The sequence below is a fragment of the Bombyx mandarina genome, chromosome 20 (genome assembly GCF_030267445.1).
Source record: "Bombyx mandarina strain Sakado chromosome 20, ASM3026744v2".
In the NCBI taxonomy this organism is placed as follows: domain Eukaryota; kingdom Metazoa; phylum Arthropoda; class Insecta; order Lepidoptera; family Bombycidae; genus Bombyx; species Bombyx mandarina.
This window is the reverse complement of record NC_143226.1, coordinates 2,863,382-2,880,661: the sequence shown is the minus strand read 5'-3', so window position 1 is coordinate 2,880,661 and position 17,280 is coordinate 2,863,382. Positions and strand designations below refer to the sequence as shown.

The 17,280-nt window shown below is 38.4% G+C and overlaps 3 protein-coding genes across 6 annotated transcripts; 2 read left to right on the top strand and 1 right to left on the bottom strand.

The window, feature by feature from the left end:
- The first annotated feature begins 1,772 nt into the window (after window positions 1–1,772).
- On the top strand, window positions 1,773–7,338 carry LOC149500616 (uncharacterized). Its single transcript, XM_089735914.1, has 7 exons — window positions 1,773–2,013; window positions 2,387–2,468; window positions 3,166–3,298; window positions 3,925–4,027; window positions 5,250–5,341; window positions 5,780–6,026; window positions 6,093–7,338. Exons 1-7 carry the CDS (start codon window positions 1,906–1,908, stop codon window positions 7,317–7,319), a joined length of 1,992 nt encoding a protein of 663 aa, XP_089592040.1. The 5' UTR covers window positions 1,773–1,905; the 3' UTR covers window positions 7,320–7,338.
- Window positions 7,339–9,023: 1,685 nt separating this feature from the next.
- Window positions 9,024–12,216, bottom strand: Dysb (dystrobrevin binding protein dysbindin). The gene is made up of 4 exons (XM_089735906.1): window positions 12,074–12,216; window positions 11,340–11,972; window positions 10,127–10,291; window positions 9,024–9,244 (listed from the first exon to the last, which is right to left on the bottom strand). The coding sequence occupies exons 2-4, from the start codon at window positions 11,842–11,844 to the stop codon at window positions 9,156–9,158; spliced, it is 759 nt and encodes a 252-aa protein (XP_089592032.1). The 5' UTR covers window positions 11,845–11,972; window positions 12,074–12,216; the 3' UTR covers window positions 9,024–9,155.
- Window positions 12,217–12,245: 29 nt separating this feature from the next.
- Window positions 12,246–16,541, top strand: LOC149500614 (piggyBac transposable element-derived protein 4). Of its 4 annotated transcripts, none has more exons than XM_089735879.1 (6): window positions 12,246–12,341; window positions 12,708–12,802; window positions 13,524–13,580; window positions 13,663–13,704; window positions 13,788–13,849; window positions 13,945–16,541. In XM_089735879.1, the coding sequence occupies exons 2-6, from the start codon at window positions 12,795–12,797 to the stop codon at window positions 15,657–15,659; spliced, it is 1,884 nt and encodes a 627-aa protein (XP_089592005.1). In that variant the 5' UTR covers window positions 12,246–12,341; window positions 12,708–12,794; the 3' UTR covers window positions 15,660–16,541. The 4 variants fall into 4 exon arrangements, with proteins under 4 accessions (XP_089592005.1, XP_089592003.1, XP_089592006.1 ...); XM_089735877.1 differs by having other exon boundaries at window positions 13,660–13,704; XM_089735880.1 differs by lacking the exon at window positions 13,663–13,704.
- Window positions 16,542–17,280: the final 739 nt, after the last annotated feature.

Genomic DNA, 17,280 nt, shown 5'->3' with positions numbered 1-17,280 from the left:
ACGATTGCGAAGGTAACGGACGTATCGCCATTTTCATAGTTCGTGACGTCTACTGTGTAGCGTATCTTCATCAAAAGAAATCCCATAAAAACAGCATGGCTGTTAATGATGTCTGGGAAAGAATTCAAAACTCTTTTTCTCTTCAATGTTCTATTGACGAATTAAAAAGGAGGAGAAATTCGTGAGACATTCGTAAACAAGTGTAGGAGGAAGCGCAAACGGGTTCGCAAATTGAGTATGCGAACCCATTTGCACAGCCGGTAGATTTGCGAATGAATGTTTGACGGCCCTTCACAAATATTCGTACATTGTACGAATGTTTGCACGCATGTCAGTGGCCGGCATAAGGCTCGTGAGTGGAACCGAAAAGAGTGGAGAAGTAGAACAACAAAATCGACTCTTTGCTCCGGAAAATGCGACATGTTTCAATTGTTCTGAATTACTAAATTACTTATATATTATATATCGTAATTTACGTGCACTGACGACTCTTCATTCCTTACTTATGTCTCCCGAACCTCCTTCCTATCTAACTCCCTATTTTCAATATCTTCACTCCAGTCATGAGCGGGCCCTACGTTCTCTCAATAGCCTATTAATTCGTTGTCCCACACATAGTTCTAGTTATGTTCGCAACTCTTTCGTCGTGCAGTCTGTTCTGCTAAGGAATGCGCTTCCTCTCGAGATCAGGACCATTACTAACCGCTGCGCGTTCAAGTTAAGGGTTCGGCGAATGTTGTTGGAAAAATTAGCGGAATCGTCATGAACTTATTAAGATGAAGTTATTTGTTAAGTAAATTTATTAATATATTCCTCTTAATAATGTATAATCTATTATATGTATGTATGTGTGTATATATGTATGTATGTATATGTATAGGTGATTTTGTATATATGTAGATATACTTTTTTTTGTATGTATTCGTAACTTAATATAAATTTCATTGCACCTACCACTATTTACTCTGCACTACCTTTGGTTGACTGGTAGAGAATGCCTTAGGCATTAAGTCCGCCAATGCAAATTTTACATGAAGTGTAATAAATAAATAAAATAAATTAATTAACGTGAATGAAATCGCCCTGTCTGTCTGTCTGTCTGTTTGTTCCGGATAATCTCTGGAACGGCTGGACCGATTTTGACGGGACTTTCACTGATAGGTAGCTAGCTAATGATATAAGGAGTAACTTAGGCTACTTTTTTTGTACTAGCTTCGCCCCGCGGCGTCACCCGCGGTACGACAATAACCGCGAGTAACATTATAAAATTTAATGTTTCCGAAGCGAAGCGAGGGCGGGTCGCTAGTTATACATATAAACCTTCCTCTTCAATCATTCTCTCTATTAAAAAAAACCGCATCAAAATCCGTTGCGTAGTTTTAAAGATTTAAGCATAAATAGGGACAGACAGATATAGGGACAGAGAAAGCGACTTTGTTTTATACTATGTAGTGATTACAATTAGGTGTGTAGATAAATTTTATTCGACTACTATTACATACGCTATAACGATATAACGCTTCTCTTCTGACCAGCCTAGCTATTATCATTAAGATCGTTTAAGTTTATGGTGTAAGTTCTAATGTACATGTAGACAATAAGTCGGTATAAACCTTCATTACTAAAGTCACTGAGCCAACGCGATGACAATTTAGTACGTCGTTTGATACGAAATTCAAAAAGTGATTTGAAATAAAAAGAAAAAAAATATACATAATATTGTGTCCATCAAAAAAGTGGAAAATTTTGTTAATGTAGAATTTAACCAATGCCTATTAAATTGAGGTCGTTTTTATTAAAAGTTTACCCGTATACCTACGTTCGAGTTCCTATTTAGTGCTTATTGTATTTAGTCCGTGTATAATTCTAAAGATAATTAATTGTATGTATGAAATGTCACATTGAATGAACCATCAATTGGATCGATACCCGTCTGCGTGGGCACACATCGTCCTCTGTGCGGATCTTACGTGGGCTAAGGAGCCTCCCGATGATTTCAATGTAGCCAACCAGGTAATGGGATTTTAATTTGAACCTGAACATAATTTTAAACACAAAACACTTAAAATAGAGATCTGAATTATTTCATCATCATCATTAGCCTATAGCAGCCCACTGCTAGACATAGGCCTCTCCAATTGCTCGTCACTGAGCAATTGGAGAATTTAAAATTGGTAATTCAACAAAGCATTTTTTGTATCTCCATTTTTCAAAGCTTACAAGCACGATACAAGTTAGAAAATGAAAATATCATAGGCTAAGGCAATCTTAGTAGCTAAAAGGGGCCAAAGTCGACGATTTTCGGAGTGAGTTTTATTTTCTGATAAAAAAATGTAAGGTCTTTTTTATCTCTTGATTCATAATGAACGACGTGGTCAATTTTCAGCGACTCTGGTCACAGCACTGCCGCGTGTCTCAAGTGCTTCAAGACAATATAGAATCACAATCGAGTACATGCGAGTCATCAGGTATGTCTCATAAGGGTTCAATTTGTTTCTAAAACTTTCAATAACTTGCATTGTAGGTAATCGTTTTGTTGATTAATTTGATAATCGCAACCTTCAAAGAACCCGGACTTAGAAATTGTATTAGCGTAGATCTGGAAAAAGCTCAAATATAATTTATTACCCGAGCTTATAAGCACCACAATACAAGATTCATATGGACAAAGGCGGTTCTAACTTTTAAATCGAAACTCATTACTAATTTGTCGCAGAAAATCACCAATCTGTCGTAGCTATCTACGTGTATGTGTGTACATTAACCGATATCCTTTTTAAATATAATAAACAAGCTTTTGCTCGCGACTCCGTCCGCGTGGAATAGTTACTTTGGCATAACGCTAAATTTTACCCCCCACTACATTTACGTAGAAAGTGAAAATATTTTTGAATTATAGAATGTTAAGGAAGCTATTTAAACCTATATTTTGAAACATTCTTTATTGATGCTCCACTTGTATTGGTCTTACCGTGATGTTATATAGCCTTCCCCAATACATGGGCTATCTAACATTGAAAGAATTTTTCAAATCGGAACAGTAGTTCCTGAGCTTAGCGCGTTCAAACAAACCAACTCTTCCGCTTTATAATATTAAGCATAAATACTGTTATTGCGTTTCTTCACTTCTCTACTCTTCAAATAGCTTTTATTTCGTTCGTGCAGATGGCAAAAGAACAACATCGAATCAAACTGGACAAGAGAATGGCAACCCGAAAATCCAAAAAAGTGTAAAAGATGTCATACCAGAGTCGCGACTGGCACAATTTTATGGCAACTTTTATTATGATGAAGACAGGTATCTACTTAATGGGACGCTTCTTTTGGTTTTATTTTTATTGTTTAGATGGGTGGACGAGTTTACGGCCCACCCTGATTTGAGTGGTTATCAGAGCCCATAGACATCTACAACGTAAATGCCGCCATACACTATGAGATATGAGTTCTGATGTCTTAGTTTTAAAGTACAACGGCTGCCCCAGCCTTCGAGCCGAAACGCATTACAGCTTCACGGCAGAAACAGGCAGGACAGTGGTACCTACCGTATGGACTCACAAGACGTCCTACCACAAGTAAAAAAACGTCGACAACGCATCTGTTAGGACTGAAACGACCGAATCTGTCCCGAATGCAAAATGGCGCTAATATTTTTAGGGATAGGAATCATTTTGGAAAGCCCTCCACAAGTCCTTGCCCTTACCTATGGGCAGAACTTACTAATGTAATAAACACAATAGGTATTAATTCGTACTGTAGTTTCATTGAGCTCATAATTGTCAGATATTTTCGAGGTAGGTCGTCTTTTGTCAATGTAGACCAGGCCTCTTTGAATACAGCGCGATGGAGCTATGGCTTGTAATTCAAATTGTCCGAGTCAAGACTAATTCAAGAATTTAATTGTTATTTTGTTGTTTCTTTTTAAAGAGAAAAATGTTACACAAACCCTAACGAGCGACTTAATCCCCGCACCTACAATGGAAACGGCTGCGAGAACTCTGATTTGACTGAATGCTGGATGCTTCCCGAGGTTTTTGTTTTTATTATTTCATCGCCATTTTACGGAAGAACTGGTGCTAGGATGTATTGTGGAGCCGGCACGGATTTGTATCACAGTCCTAATCGTTGCAGGTTATGATCGAAGCAGTTAAGATCATGAAGATTGTGAAACTGTAATTTTTAAGAATACATATTCTGTATTGGGGAAATTTGCTACTTTTGTTTTGCGAAATGTCATTTAACTTAATGGTAGTAAACAAACCATACTTCGAACCTTGCTGTTCCCCTCTGAACTCCGCCAGCTGTGGATTTCTTTCGTACCTAAGCTGATAGCTTGAGAGGCTATTTCAGCGTAACCTTAACTAGTAGGTGAGCTTACGGGGCTCAAACCGGACTGATGCTAACACTGACCCCTAGCAAGAGCAGTGCTTCGCAGAATCTACCACCGGATCGGAAACGCGACCCACTGAGAAGATCCGGCGAGAAACTCAGTGGGCTGTGTCTATGGGTTAATTCGCTCGTCGAGCCCTTCGTCGCAAGCGACGGTTCGACGAGGACGGTGACCGGTTAATGTGGTTTAGAAGATAGACGATGGACGTTGCGCTGACGCGGAGTGTGCTGCCATCAACGATAATGAAATTCCTCATTGAATTTATGAACTAATACAAATACTAGACCCGACCGTAACAATAGTTCACTTGGCAATTCATTAATCCATTTTATTTGAAACTGTTAGTCATCATAATCAAGTTGGGGCACGTATGTTTTCTTTATTTATTTATTTATTGCTTAGATCGGTGGACGAGCTCACAGCCCACCTGGTGTTAAGTGGTGACTGGAGCCCATAGACATCTACAACGTAAATGCGCCACCCACCTTGAAATATAAGTTCTAAGGTCTCAAGTATAGTTACAACGGCTGCCCTACCCTTCAAACCGAAACGCATTACTGCTTCACGGCAGAAATAGGCAGGGTGGTGGTCCCTACCCGCGCGGACTCACAAGAGGTCCTACCATCAGTAATTACGCAAATTATAATTTTGCGGGTTTGATTTTTATTACACGATGTTATCCTTCACCGTGGAAGTCAATCGTGAACATTTGTTGAGTACTACGTATTTCATTAGAAAGATTGGTACCCGCCTGCGGGATTCGAACACCGGTGCATCGCTTCAACACGAAGGCACCGGACGTCTTATCCTTTAGGCTATGGCGACTTCAGATGTTTCGTTACTAATTAAGATTTTTGATCAGGTGGAATATTGGTTTCGAAGATTGATCGAGGAAACGGATCGAAGTGTATCGAGACGTCGACGGAATTACAGAATGCCGCCGGATGAGGATTTGTGCGTTTTTTTTTTAAACTTTAAATCTGTAATTTATTTTTCCAGCTTTGGTAGGCAAAGGATTTCAAAATACATAATATCGAAGCACACGCATCGTGTATTCCACTCCTCACATTGGGATATCAGATCTAAGGCTCAGTTGCATTGGAAAAACAACCACGCTACCTTATTAACGGAAATGCATGGACGTGTAGGTGTGAAGTGAACCTATTAATACAGAATGCACCGGAATTATAATTGAATAGAGCTGATACTATACCTCAAATGCTTTTAAACTAAAGAATTACTTCTTTACATCTGCCATACATTTTGTTTAAGCAGCTGTTCATAAAAAAAATAATTATAAGTTTAACAATGTTGCAATGAATCTCACAGTACAAGAGATACTTTTGGTGTAGCTTCATAACAATGAACTAATGAGCACCGATCGGCAGCTAGCGAGCGCTGGGGCCCGACTGGCGTGAGGAACGCAGATGAAGAAGCACTTGCGAGCAAAATCAAAAGCGTCCGTTCTTTATGGATGTCTCATAATCGATCGTCGCCGCGCTCACCCAGTCCCCCTCAAGTCTCGAGAAAGATACGAGCCAGACGTCGCCAGCCGCGAAGGCTGACGACCTTGGCTTCACCACCTCAGTCATTCTGTCGTGATATTCCAGCGCACCTTCTCTGTGATCCCTCTTACAAGGTATAGTTTTCACGGTATTAAATTATCATAAATCTACCACTCCATAAATGGCATCGTCTTTCTCAGTTTCAGTTCGATACTCCGAGACCGCAAGGCAACGAAAGCCAACGGGCAATGAGTCGACTTACGGCTAGCGTTCAGGCCGCCATAAGAACTTCTACGTCAAGGGGTCTGTCATACAGAGGTGCCAATTTCAATCGCTACACACCAATGGGCCAAAGGTCGTCGCGTTGTCCTGATAGAAGATATACAATATTTTGGCCTAAGGATCATGTCTCACCGAGACTACACCTTGCACAAACCAGTCACAACAACAAGGCTAGGAAAATTCCAAGGAAAACAGACAAAAGGGAAGCGGAAAACGATTTCAAGGATATAAAAGAAGATATTTCCGAAACAAAAGACAATTCACAATTGGAGGCAACATCAACTTCACAGCAGAAAGATATTATAACAGACGACCAGATGCCTTCTACTAGTGCAGCAGTTAACCAAGCCGGCTTAAAAAAGAAACGCCTTTACAGTACAGTTCTAAGCACGAGTGCTCCTTCACCAATTACCTTGTCTCCAGTTGTGAGACTAGCACAAAAGCTAGTCACACCGGGTATTCTCAAGCTGAACCCGAAGATTATTCTGCCATCTGCTAGGGTTAGGCAGCCGCAATTGGAACATAAATTTGAAGAGCTCGAAAAGGAAGCTCTTGAACAGTACAAAGCTTCAGATGAAAGCATCGACACTAAATTTCAGGAATTGGAAAAGCAAGCTGTGGAGCAGTATAGCACGAGTGCCAGTAATACAAGCTGTAGCAGCGGAAATTCCGCTGAGAAACAAACGAATGCGGAAAAGGAGACGAAAGGGAAGACCGCAAAATTTCACAAACCAATCGAAAGTATTGTAGTTTATTCGCAAAATTTTCCGGACCTTTGCACGAGAAGCACTAGTATTACAAAGTTAAAAAACTTCCATAACCCCCCGAGGGGGGATAAAAAGGAGCACAGGAGCAAATCGTCACGACCGAAGACTGACAGTCAACGGGCAGCGTCAGACACGGACTACGAAGCTAGGGAGATGAACTCGAAAAACCACAAAAGTTCCATGAGGTGGTCCTTGCATGCGGTCCCACCAAAAAAGCGACATTTAACTTTTTGCGTTTCTGACTTTTCCTCTGACGATGAGCTGGACGACACCTGTTCCATTAAAGATGCCGGCCCTCGTATCAAATCTCATTTAGGGAAGATAAAAATTTCGGCGCATGGTGGTGGGGACCTCCATCCCATATTAAGGAAAATATAAAATAAAGCATCCGTTTTCATAGACAAGATTATATTCGTTTTCCCACAAACCAAAGCCGAGATTCGACGTGTATGTGCTTGCCAATTTTTTTGTGGGAGTGATTTTTATAATGTCGCGTATGTGCGTGTAGGATCTGAAAGCAGACGTGTATCGAACTGAGAGATCGATCGGATTGAATCGCGTTTCATAGCCACAAAAGTGTGCCTATTTTTACTAGTCATAAACGTTTTATTACTGTTTCCTTTGGTTTTCATCTAAAACATTCATATTTCAGCGTTGTCTTTACCGTCTAGCCTTTTGGGCCTAGTTTCCGGAGTATCCATTCCATAATACATTTAACCATCAGGGAACTTGCAACTAGGATTCAATTAGGAATGGCCAAATACAAGTTTCCACAAATAATATAGGGTATGCACAAAAATATCAAGCTGTGTACGTGAACCACAAGATTCACAAGCAGATCAACAGCACACCCAAATTTTTCGTACCTAGTCTATTATAATCAAGTAGGCTGTGACAAATGATTGCATTAAACAGCCACCATCAAGGGGTCTTGTTAATATTGGACGTAAATAGTTGTTAAAAACGTTGATGCCAGATACCGAAACCACTTTAGGCGGCTTAATTCATCTTTCGACTCTGTTTGTTGGGTGTGATTAGGGTACGACATAGGGAAGATCTTTAATTGGGCAGGTATTTTTGCTCGGTAGACCGGTTGTAGCACGTCATCGCATGATGGAGGATGCGAAGCCTTCTTAACCTTGTGAGGCTATTTCAGCTTCATCCTAACATGTAGATGAGCTCTCGGGGCTCAAACCGGAAGTTTTGCTAACACTGGCCCTAGCAAGAGCAGTGCTTCACAGAATCTAGCACAGGATCGGAAACACGACCCACTGAGAAAATCCGGCGAGAAACTCGGCTGTGTCTGTGGGTTAATTTACTGGTCGAGCCCTTGGTCGCAAGCGGCGGGTTCGGCGAGAACGGTGACCGGTACTTGAGGTATCTAAAAGCACCGTTAATGGATCGGGAGAATCCGTAATGACGTGTTTAGGGCGTTATTGAAGTCATCGTGGCCTAAAGGATAAGACATCCGGTGCATTCGAATCTAGCGATGCACCGATGTTCGAATCCCGTAGGCGGGTACCAATTTTTCTAATGAAATACGTACTTAACAATTGTTCACGATTGACTTCCACCGTGAAGGAATAACATCGTGTAATAAAAATCAAACCCGCAAAATTATAATTTGCGTAATTACTGGTGGTAGGACCTCTTGTGAGTCCGCACGGGTAGGTACCACCGCCCCGCCTATTTCTGCCGTGAAGCAGTAATGCGTTTCGGTTTGAAGGGTGGGGCAGCCGTTGTAACTATACTGAGAACTTAGAACTTATATCTTAAGGTGGGTGGCGCATTTACGTTGTGGATGTCTATGGGCTCCAGTAACCACTTAACACCAGGTGGGATGTGAGCTCGTCCATCCATCTAAGCAATAAAAAAAAAAAGGTTGACTGTTTAGCATACGGTCCACAGGATCGGGTATGTGTAGCTAATGTTGATTGGAACTTGCCTCTGCAACATTTTTCGTTTGAATGGGTTGAATTTTTTTGCTGGATTCCCTAGTATTAAAAAATACGTAGAGAATCTCAGGTTAACTCAAGGCGAAGCGTTCCTAGCTCGGCCTTCCCGAATTTCAATAAGAATACATTTATAATAAAAACAGTTTTATTTTCAACTTTGGTGTATAGAATCTGGAATATATCATAACTTACTATATAAAAGCTCTGTGTTTCTTCACCTATTTACTGTACTTAAAATTTAAAAGTCCAACATATACAATCAACTATCCAGGAACTTCTCAAGATCTGTTTTGTCTTCGTCCAACTGTATCTGTTCTAAAGTCACTTTCGATGAAACTGGCTTTGGAACTAAAACAAAGAAGACAATTGATGAATTATGTAGACACTGAATTCTAAATCGACTTAGCAAATTAACAGCATTAAATAATAACACAATAAAAAATTTATAGTTGATCATCAGTCAGCAACGTAAATAAATACGAACATAATTTTATAACAATATGATAGGAAAACTTCCAGCAAAAGAATACCAGTATTAAAAATAATAAAAATACTTAAGAGATGGTATTGAGTGTAATATGCAATAACTGTACTCTCCATGTATGTATTTTTACCACTGTATATGCTATGTCGAACCTATAAATATTGTATTAGAAGCATTGCGTGTATTATAATATTAAAGCAAGCATTTTTTTATTGCGTAGAAGGGTTAAGGAACCCACAGTCCACCTGGTGTAAAGTGGTTACCAGAACCCATAGACATCTTTTTTTAATTTTTTTTTTATTGCCTTTGTAGGCAGACGAGCATACGGCCCACCTGATGGTGAGTGGTTACCGTCACCCATGTACTTCAGCAATGCCAAGGGCAGAGCCAAGCTGCTGCCTACCGCTTAATACTCTCCCCAAGACTCGTTTGAAGAAGGACATGTCATAGCGCTCGGGAAACACCGTGGAGGGGAGCTCATTCCATAGCCGGATGGTACGTGGCAAAAAAGACCTCTGGAAACGCACTGTGGACACACTCTACAACGTAAATGCCGCTACCGACCTTGAGACATGAGTTAACAACTGCTGCCTCGCCCTTCAAACCGAAACGCATTACTGCTTCACAGCAGAAATAGGCAGGGTGGTGGTACCTACCTGTGCGGACTCACAAGACGTCCTACCATCAGTAAAAGCATGTATTATACAATAAACTAAACCTTAACAATATAAATTAATCTAACAAACCTGTAGGTAAATTTCCATTAGCTAAATATTTGGCGACATCATATTTAAAGGCCATCTCACTGTCTTCTCTTTTAACTTGTAAATTAGCTATTTGTTGCTTCTCTTTCTCGATGCTCTTCTCTGTGTTCTCTCTGGCCAGTTTGTTGCGAACTTCTTCCAATGACGCTGAAATATAACCAACGTTGGATGACAATTGACTTATTAATATAACCAGCCTTTAGGATTTTTTTATATTTTTTACTTATTATATTGTATTGATGAAGACTTTTAAGCGCGGATAAGCACCGAATGGACAAAATGACAAGAAGTATCCGGCGTTCTGTGCGACCGCAGGATACCGGTGAAATTAAAAGGCCTCGTGTAAAAGTTCGACGTCCAACCAGTCCTATTGTACGGCAGTAAAACGTGCCCGAAATATATACCTCAACCTCCATGTACCAGGTCCATGATTCCATAGTACGAAGCGCTGGTTGAATGTAGTAAAGACAGATACGGAGGAGAATATCTTCACCACCAAAGGCTATCGAAGACCAGGCAAAGTGGAGGAGTTTAAGTAGGAAAATGGACCCTGACACTGGCAGAGACAGAGCCCATAGACATCAATAATGTAAACCCGCCTTGGGATGAGCCTTAGGTCTAAGTTTTTTTGTTTTCCTGTTGAATACTATCCCTTCCAGACCATTATGGATACTTAGCATGGTTTAATTGTATTTAATATTATTTAAAAACAGTTTTGAATAACAAATAAAATATATAAATATTTTTGTACCAACCTATACATATACAAAACATTTCCATTTATTTAAAATTAAAAATACATTTTGTTAAAACTAATAATTAAAATTTAATTGCACATAAATGTACACATGCATATAATCTTTATGTTTATCATAAATTTATGCAATGCAGATCAACTGTTGCATGATGTATTAAAAATTATTATAATTTATTTTTTATTGCTTATATGGGTGGACGAGCTCACAGCCCATCTGGTGTTAAGTGGTTACTGGAGCACATAGACATCTACAACGTAAATGCGCCACCCATCTTGAGATATAAGTTCTTAAGTTATATCTCAACTTAACGCTTACCCTTCAAACCGAAATGCATTACTGCTTCACGGCAAAAATAGGCAGGGTGGTGGTACCTACCCGTGCAGACTCACAAGAAGTCCTACTACCAGAATACAAACAGAATACAAATAAAAACATACCCATTTTCTTCTCTTTATACAATGTTAGATGATACTGATGATCTAGTTTCCAGTTTTCTTGTTTGCTTTTCTCTACAATATCCTCAAATTCTACTAATTCCTCCTCCACAGTCTTCATTAAGGCTTGCAGGGTTTTCATGCTGTCCATGCATTCTGCCACCGCTGCAGTCAAGGCGGGTATGTGACTCAATCCCTGTGCCAAATCATGAGCACTTTTTAATCGCGACGACGTCTCTTGGTGTAGTTCTAGAATCAATTTATCTACTTCATCGGCGGCTTTAGAATTACTATCAGCGTTGCCATGTATTTCAACCCAATCATCTTGATATTTCTCTAGTAAGGCACCGCCAGTTCCGTAGTTAACTTTGTCCTCGGTTGCGACTTTCTGTTTTTCCTTGAAAATTCCTGTCACTTTTTGAACTTCTTGTAGCGTTTGACGCAAATTATTGTTTGAAGTTAAACCTTCTTGGACGACGGACAGGAAATCTTTCAGATTTCCCAACATTTTCTTATATTTATTTATAAACAATATTCTTGATAGAGTCAACGATAATAAGTCAATAATACATGAGGGGGGCCGCTGCTTCCTTACAGCCCTTAACGTTGATTGATAACATAAAATTAAGTAGTTTTCTGAGGAGTAAAAATGATACGAAATGATATTTTTATGTCTAGAAATTAGATAAAAACAATCATCTCAGATATTAATAATTACTATAGCTTTTTGTACGTACATTTATTTCGAACAGGTAGTCAGTTCCTATGAGGAGGATAGATCTTTTGTTAATTAGAACTGTTAATTATTTGTATTGCCTACCTATTTATTTTGACATAACAACATTTTCTACATTTTGTGTCGCGTGACGTCTGATAAGTGTATTATCTATGCTTAAGATGCCATGCTGTGTAATCTGTAATGGAAAATTGAAACTCCTTTATCATAGACCTATTTAGGTTTCCTACTTCAGTGTCTTTTATCCATAATAATACACGTCTTATTAGGTAAGGTTTTATTTTCGCTGTGTGTTACAAAATTCTGTCATAAAATTCCCGATGAAATTACATTGCGGTAAAAATGAACTTGAAGATGAAAGACAAGGACTCAAAACAATTAGTCTCCGCAATTTACTCAAAATGTAATGTGAGATTATATTTCATCCCATATCATCTCATTTCATTTCATCTAATTTCATCCCAGTTGATTAATGTCTCAAATTAATCATCTTCATTTCATTTCACTCCTTAATATCATTTTTCATAAAAATATGAATATAAATTAAAATAAGACATGACTTAAAGGTCTCAGTTATGAGCTCATAAAATACCTTACAAAAAAAAAATTATTTAAATTGGTAGTAACCGTTTCAGTTAGTGTTTCCTACGTCCTGCGAGCTGGTTGGTTTGTGCGACAACAAATTGTTTAACTTTATAACTTTTATTTATCTGCTGAAAAATATGGAAAAGTAAGTAATAATTAATTTAACTTACTAACTTCGTTATGTTCTTTACATTTTAAGTCAAAAACAACCATTGAAACAACAACAAAGTCAGTTTTCGAAGCTCTAGGTGGATTTTGTTTGGTGTTATACTGATAGAAAAATTATTAAACACAAACGAATATTAAGTGTAATTAGTTCATTATATAGTGATCTTTAATCTAATTATTACAAACTACGTGTGTCTTAGTCGCAAATCAGAGATTTTTGTCCTCAAAGATACAAAAACACCATAAGGACTTTACACAGACACGACTTTGAAGGGGCACGGCCCAAAATGGCAGCCCGTAGAAATAGTTTAAGACTTGAATTTCGTATGGAAGTTTTTAATATATTAAGTGTAATTAGTTCATTATATGGTGATCTTCAATCTAATTATTACAAAATACGTGTGTTTTAGCCGCAAATGCGAAATTTTTGGCCTCAAATATACAAAAACACCATAAGGAATTTACACAGACAGGTCTTTGAAGGGGCACGGCCCAAAATGGCTGCCCGTAGAAATAGTTTAAGACTTGAGTTTCGTATGAAAGTTTTTAATGGTTTCTTTTTGTTGTTTTAGTCATTTGATTATTTTTTTATATTTTATGCCAGTGATAGGATTCTTTGCATAAGCCAATCATATTCTTTTTATTTATTTTTTCGTATCGCTATAGATAGTCTTAAATGTTTCTTTGTAACGTTCTAGAAATGTTGATTATGGTGCAAGCTGCGATTCAATTACAACAAAGAACAAGCGGCCTGTGTAAGTATTTATAAAAAAAAAATTTGTAGTTTTTTTTTGTTATGTTTAATTGTTATTAAATATTTGTTTTATTTTTCAGAAGTCCGAGCGTTGGCGATTCTAGCGCAAAAATTCGTCGACAACTGTAAGTTCATCTCGCTCGGTACTCCACCTAATACCACAAATAAGGTTATCAGCTTTGTTAAAAAAATCCTTTTTCTTTTGTAGAATGCCTTCGGTCAGTGGCAGATCCCATCGTGATTCTAAAATGGCCAATATACTTAATTATGGTAAGCGCATTATGACATCAACCTTTTTTTCAACAATCTCGGAATTAAAATATCTATTACAATAGAAACCAGAACTTATACGTTTTTTTTTTCAGGCAGCGAAGAAGAGTCTGACAAAGAGGAAGAAGGGATTATACAGCCATTAGGGGCGCCCCGGATGGCAAGGATGCTTATGGACGAAGAAGATGAGGAAGTTGAAAGAGGTTCTATCAACTTTACTTTGGAGCGGCCTTCGCAACTACGTCGACCATCCATTAGTGTCTCGACGCCCGCCTCACCGACGCCTGTTTCGCCGACTCCCGTGGAGCCGAACAACAAATTTAAATTTGACTGGAGAGCGTTTCCAATATCTCAATTTGAACCTCATTTGAGACGAGAACCGTTCTCGCAAATTAATTGTGGCCCTACAGTCTCATTCACGAATCCATACGAAGCTTTTATTTCCATATGGAATCGTGAAATTATGGATTTGATTGTTAGGGAGACCAATCTTTATTCACAGCAGCTGGCAACGACCATGCTGGAGAATGGGATGATCCGTCCTACAAGTCGCATCACTCGTTGGCATGATACGAATGTAGATGAACTTTACACATATTTTGCTATTATTCTGGCTATGAGTTTGGTAGTAAAAAGCCATGCAGAGGAGTACTGGAGCAACAATAACGATATTTTCAATACCCCCGGCTTCTCCACATATATGTCATACGATAGGTTTATGCTCATATCAAAATGTCTTCATTTTAGTAATAATGTTCATTATAACTCTGAATTGCTAACACAACCCCAAGATAAACTTTTTAAGATAAAACCCATTATAGACCACTTAAATTGCAAGTATTCTGAATTATTCATTCTATCACAAAATGTGACTCTCCATGAAAGTTTCACTATGAGGAAGGGTTTGCTTGACAATCAATTGATACCTAACAAGGGACCGACAATTGGAGTCAAGATATTTGAAGTCTGTGAGTCCAAGACGGGATATTTGTGGCGTTTTGAAGTGTACGTAGGCCATGATATCTCGGCGCTTCAAGAAGATAATCAAATTTCTGGAACAATACCATCTCTTGTACTCAGACTACTAAACGGTCTTGAACATAAAGGTCACACTGTATGGATGAACAATTTTTACAACTCCCCAGCACTAGCGCGGGAACTGAAAGTCCGGGGATTCGATTGTGCTGGAACACTTAGTACAAATCGTCAATTCGTACCATCTGAATTGGCGAATATATCCGAAAAGGACATGATAGTCGGTCAAGTGGTGGGTTGCACCTCGGAAGATGTGGACGTCATGGTGTGGAGGGATATCGGGAAGCGCGAGGCTTTTATTTCTACATACCATGGCGTCTCAAGTACCAGGTGTGGCGAAACACTGAATCCGTCTGTTGTGCTGGATTACAACACTTGTATGGGCGTCGTCGACCGCAAAGCCCACCAGCTTTCTATGTACCCCATCGAAAGGAAGTCGACCCAGGTCTGGTATAAAAAAATTTTTAGAAGGCTTTTGCACGCCAGTATCCTAAACGCACACATTTTACTAGGAAATCAATTATTGACGCACCGGAAATTCCGGAAGGCGTTGATAATTGATTTGTTATCAGCACACGGCACACGTATATCCATTTCAAAAACAATTACAAATTTGCATACCCCGGCGCAGTACGACTTGATAAAGTCCGGAAAGACAGACCGATTAAAGCGTAAGTGCGCCGTCTGCGGGAAACGGACCATCACGTACTGCAAAGCATGCAACGTGGCAATGTGTCTTTTCACTTGCTACGAGCCATACCACAATTCACATTAACACTACATAATGTTAACACCCACACACAAACAAAGAGTATTTGGGCACTGGTGTTCAAGATAACTCTAAAAAATAAAGTAGGGTATACCCCAAATACTGAAACGGTATTTCAATTTAAAGGCCTCTAAATTAAATCTAAAATTTGTTAGATTTTTTATTTTTTTCGCATACCTTTAAATGTAAATGCAGTTTCAGTATTTGCGCGTTAATGTGCCATCCATATAGTTGTGACTCTCCACTGTCGCGACTTTGTTTCGTTTTTCTCTTTTTATTATTTTTTCTTTCTAATTGATTTATTTACAATTGGTTTTTTGCTTCTTGTACTTGTAACAATACACACAATAATACAAACAATTTTAATTTTGTCTTAGCAATGATGAAATAAAAGTAAGTTTAACAAAACTCAAGTCATATATTTTTTTGGGAATAAGTCATATCCATACTAAGTCGTCTTTATGGACATGATCATTTTTCACTATGTTTATGAACATTTTTGTAATATATTTTTCATCGAAACATGTGGCTTTTTTTAATTAGAATGAGTGCCTAGTTTCATATAGATCTTGAATAAGTAATTATACTACTTTTAAGTACATTCTGCAAAATTTTAGTTTTAATGAGGCATTGTTTTTTGTAACCCATGAGTCTCACATTTGATGTTTTCATACTTGAAAATCTGTTTAATATATCATGCCATTGTTTAAATTAGCTTGGCAATAAGCTTAATTTATTGTAAACAAAACACCTTTTGTCCCTAACTTAAAGAATGTGTCAATAATTCATGAAATATAAGACCCACTTAGATGACGTTAGAAAGGGGATTTTTTGGTCCAAAGCTTAAAAATAAGTGCAAAATAATAAAAAAAATGTATTGGAACTTAAGCCATCTGGTTTTATTTTATCAAATACTTAATATTGTACAAAAAATACATAATTTACATCCAGCGAGGTTTTAATTTCTTATTGGAAAATTGGAAAGATAACTTTTAGGTGACCCATTTTATTTTTCTTTGAACAGTTTCTCATCCTCGCGTCATTTCCTCATTGCTGAGGGTCGTGACCATCGTGTTTCAACAGGATTTAATTTTTTCTAATGTCCTTCGTGGGAAGGACTTCGTGGAATGGGATTTCTAGTGTGGGGTGGATTTGTTCGAACCACATTGTCGGGCTGCGCCCGCGCGGTCGTTTTCCCTCGATCTTCCCTGTCACGAAATGACAGCATTACAGTGATAATGACAGTAACAATGACAGTAATGTGAACAGTTGCAATGCAATTCAAAATCAAGTGTAAGAAATTTCATAACGAAATCTAATTGGAATTTTGTATAATTCCATTTAGATTTAGGAAAATCCGGTTTGTCTAAACCTACACCGGAAAATTGTCTGTAAAGTACACTCACGGGACTCCACAGATATGCTTTGACATTTGACATGACATTGGAGAGGCGACAAAGTTTTTATTTAATGAATGAATGAATGAAGTATAAAGGTTAAACCATAGACCTATATAGTAGGGACACGACATATTGTTCTATACGTACAATTGCTTATATAAATAGCACCCATTTTGAAGGCACATACATAAACATATATCTATCTCGTTCTTACTCAGCACTTTAAC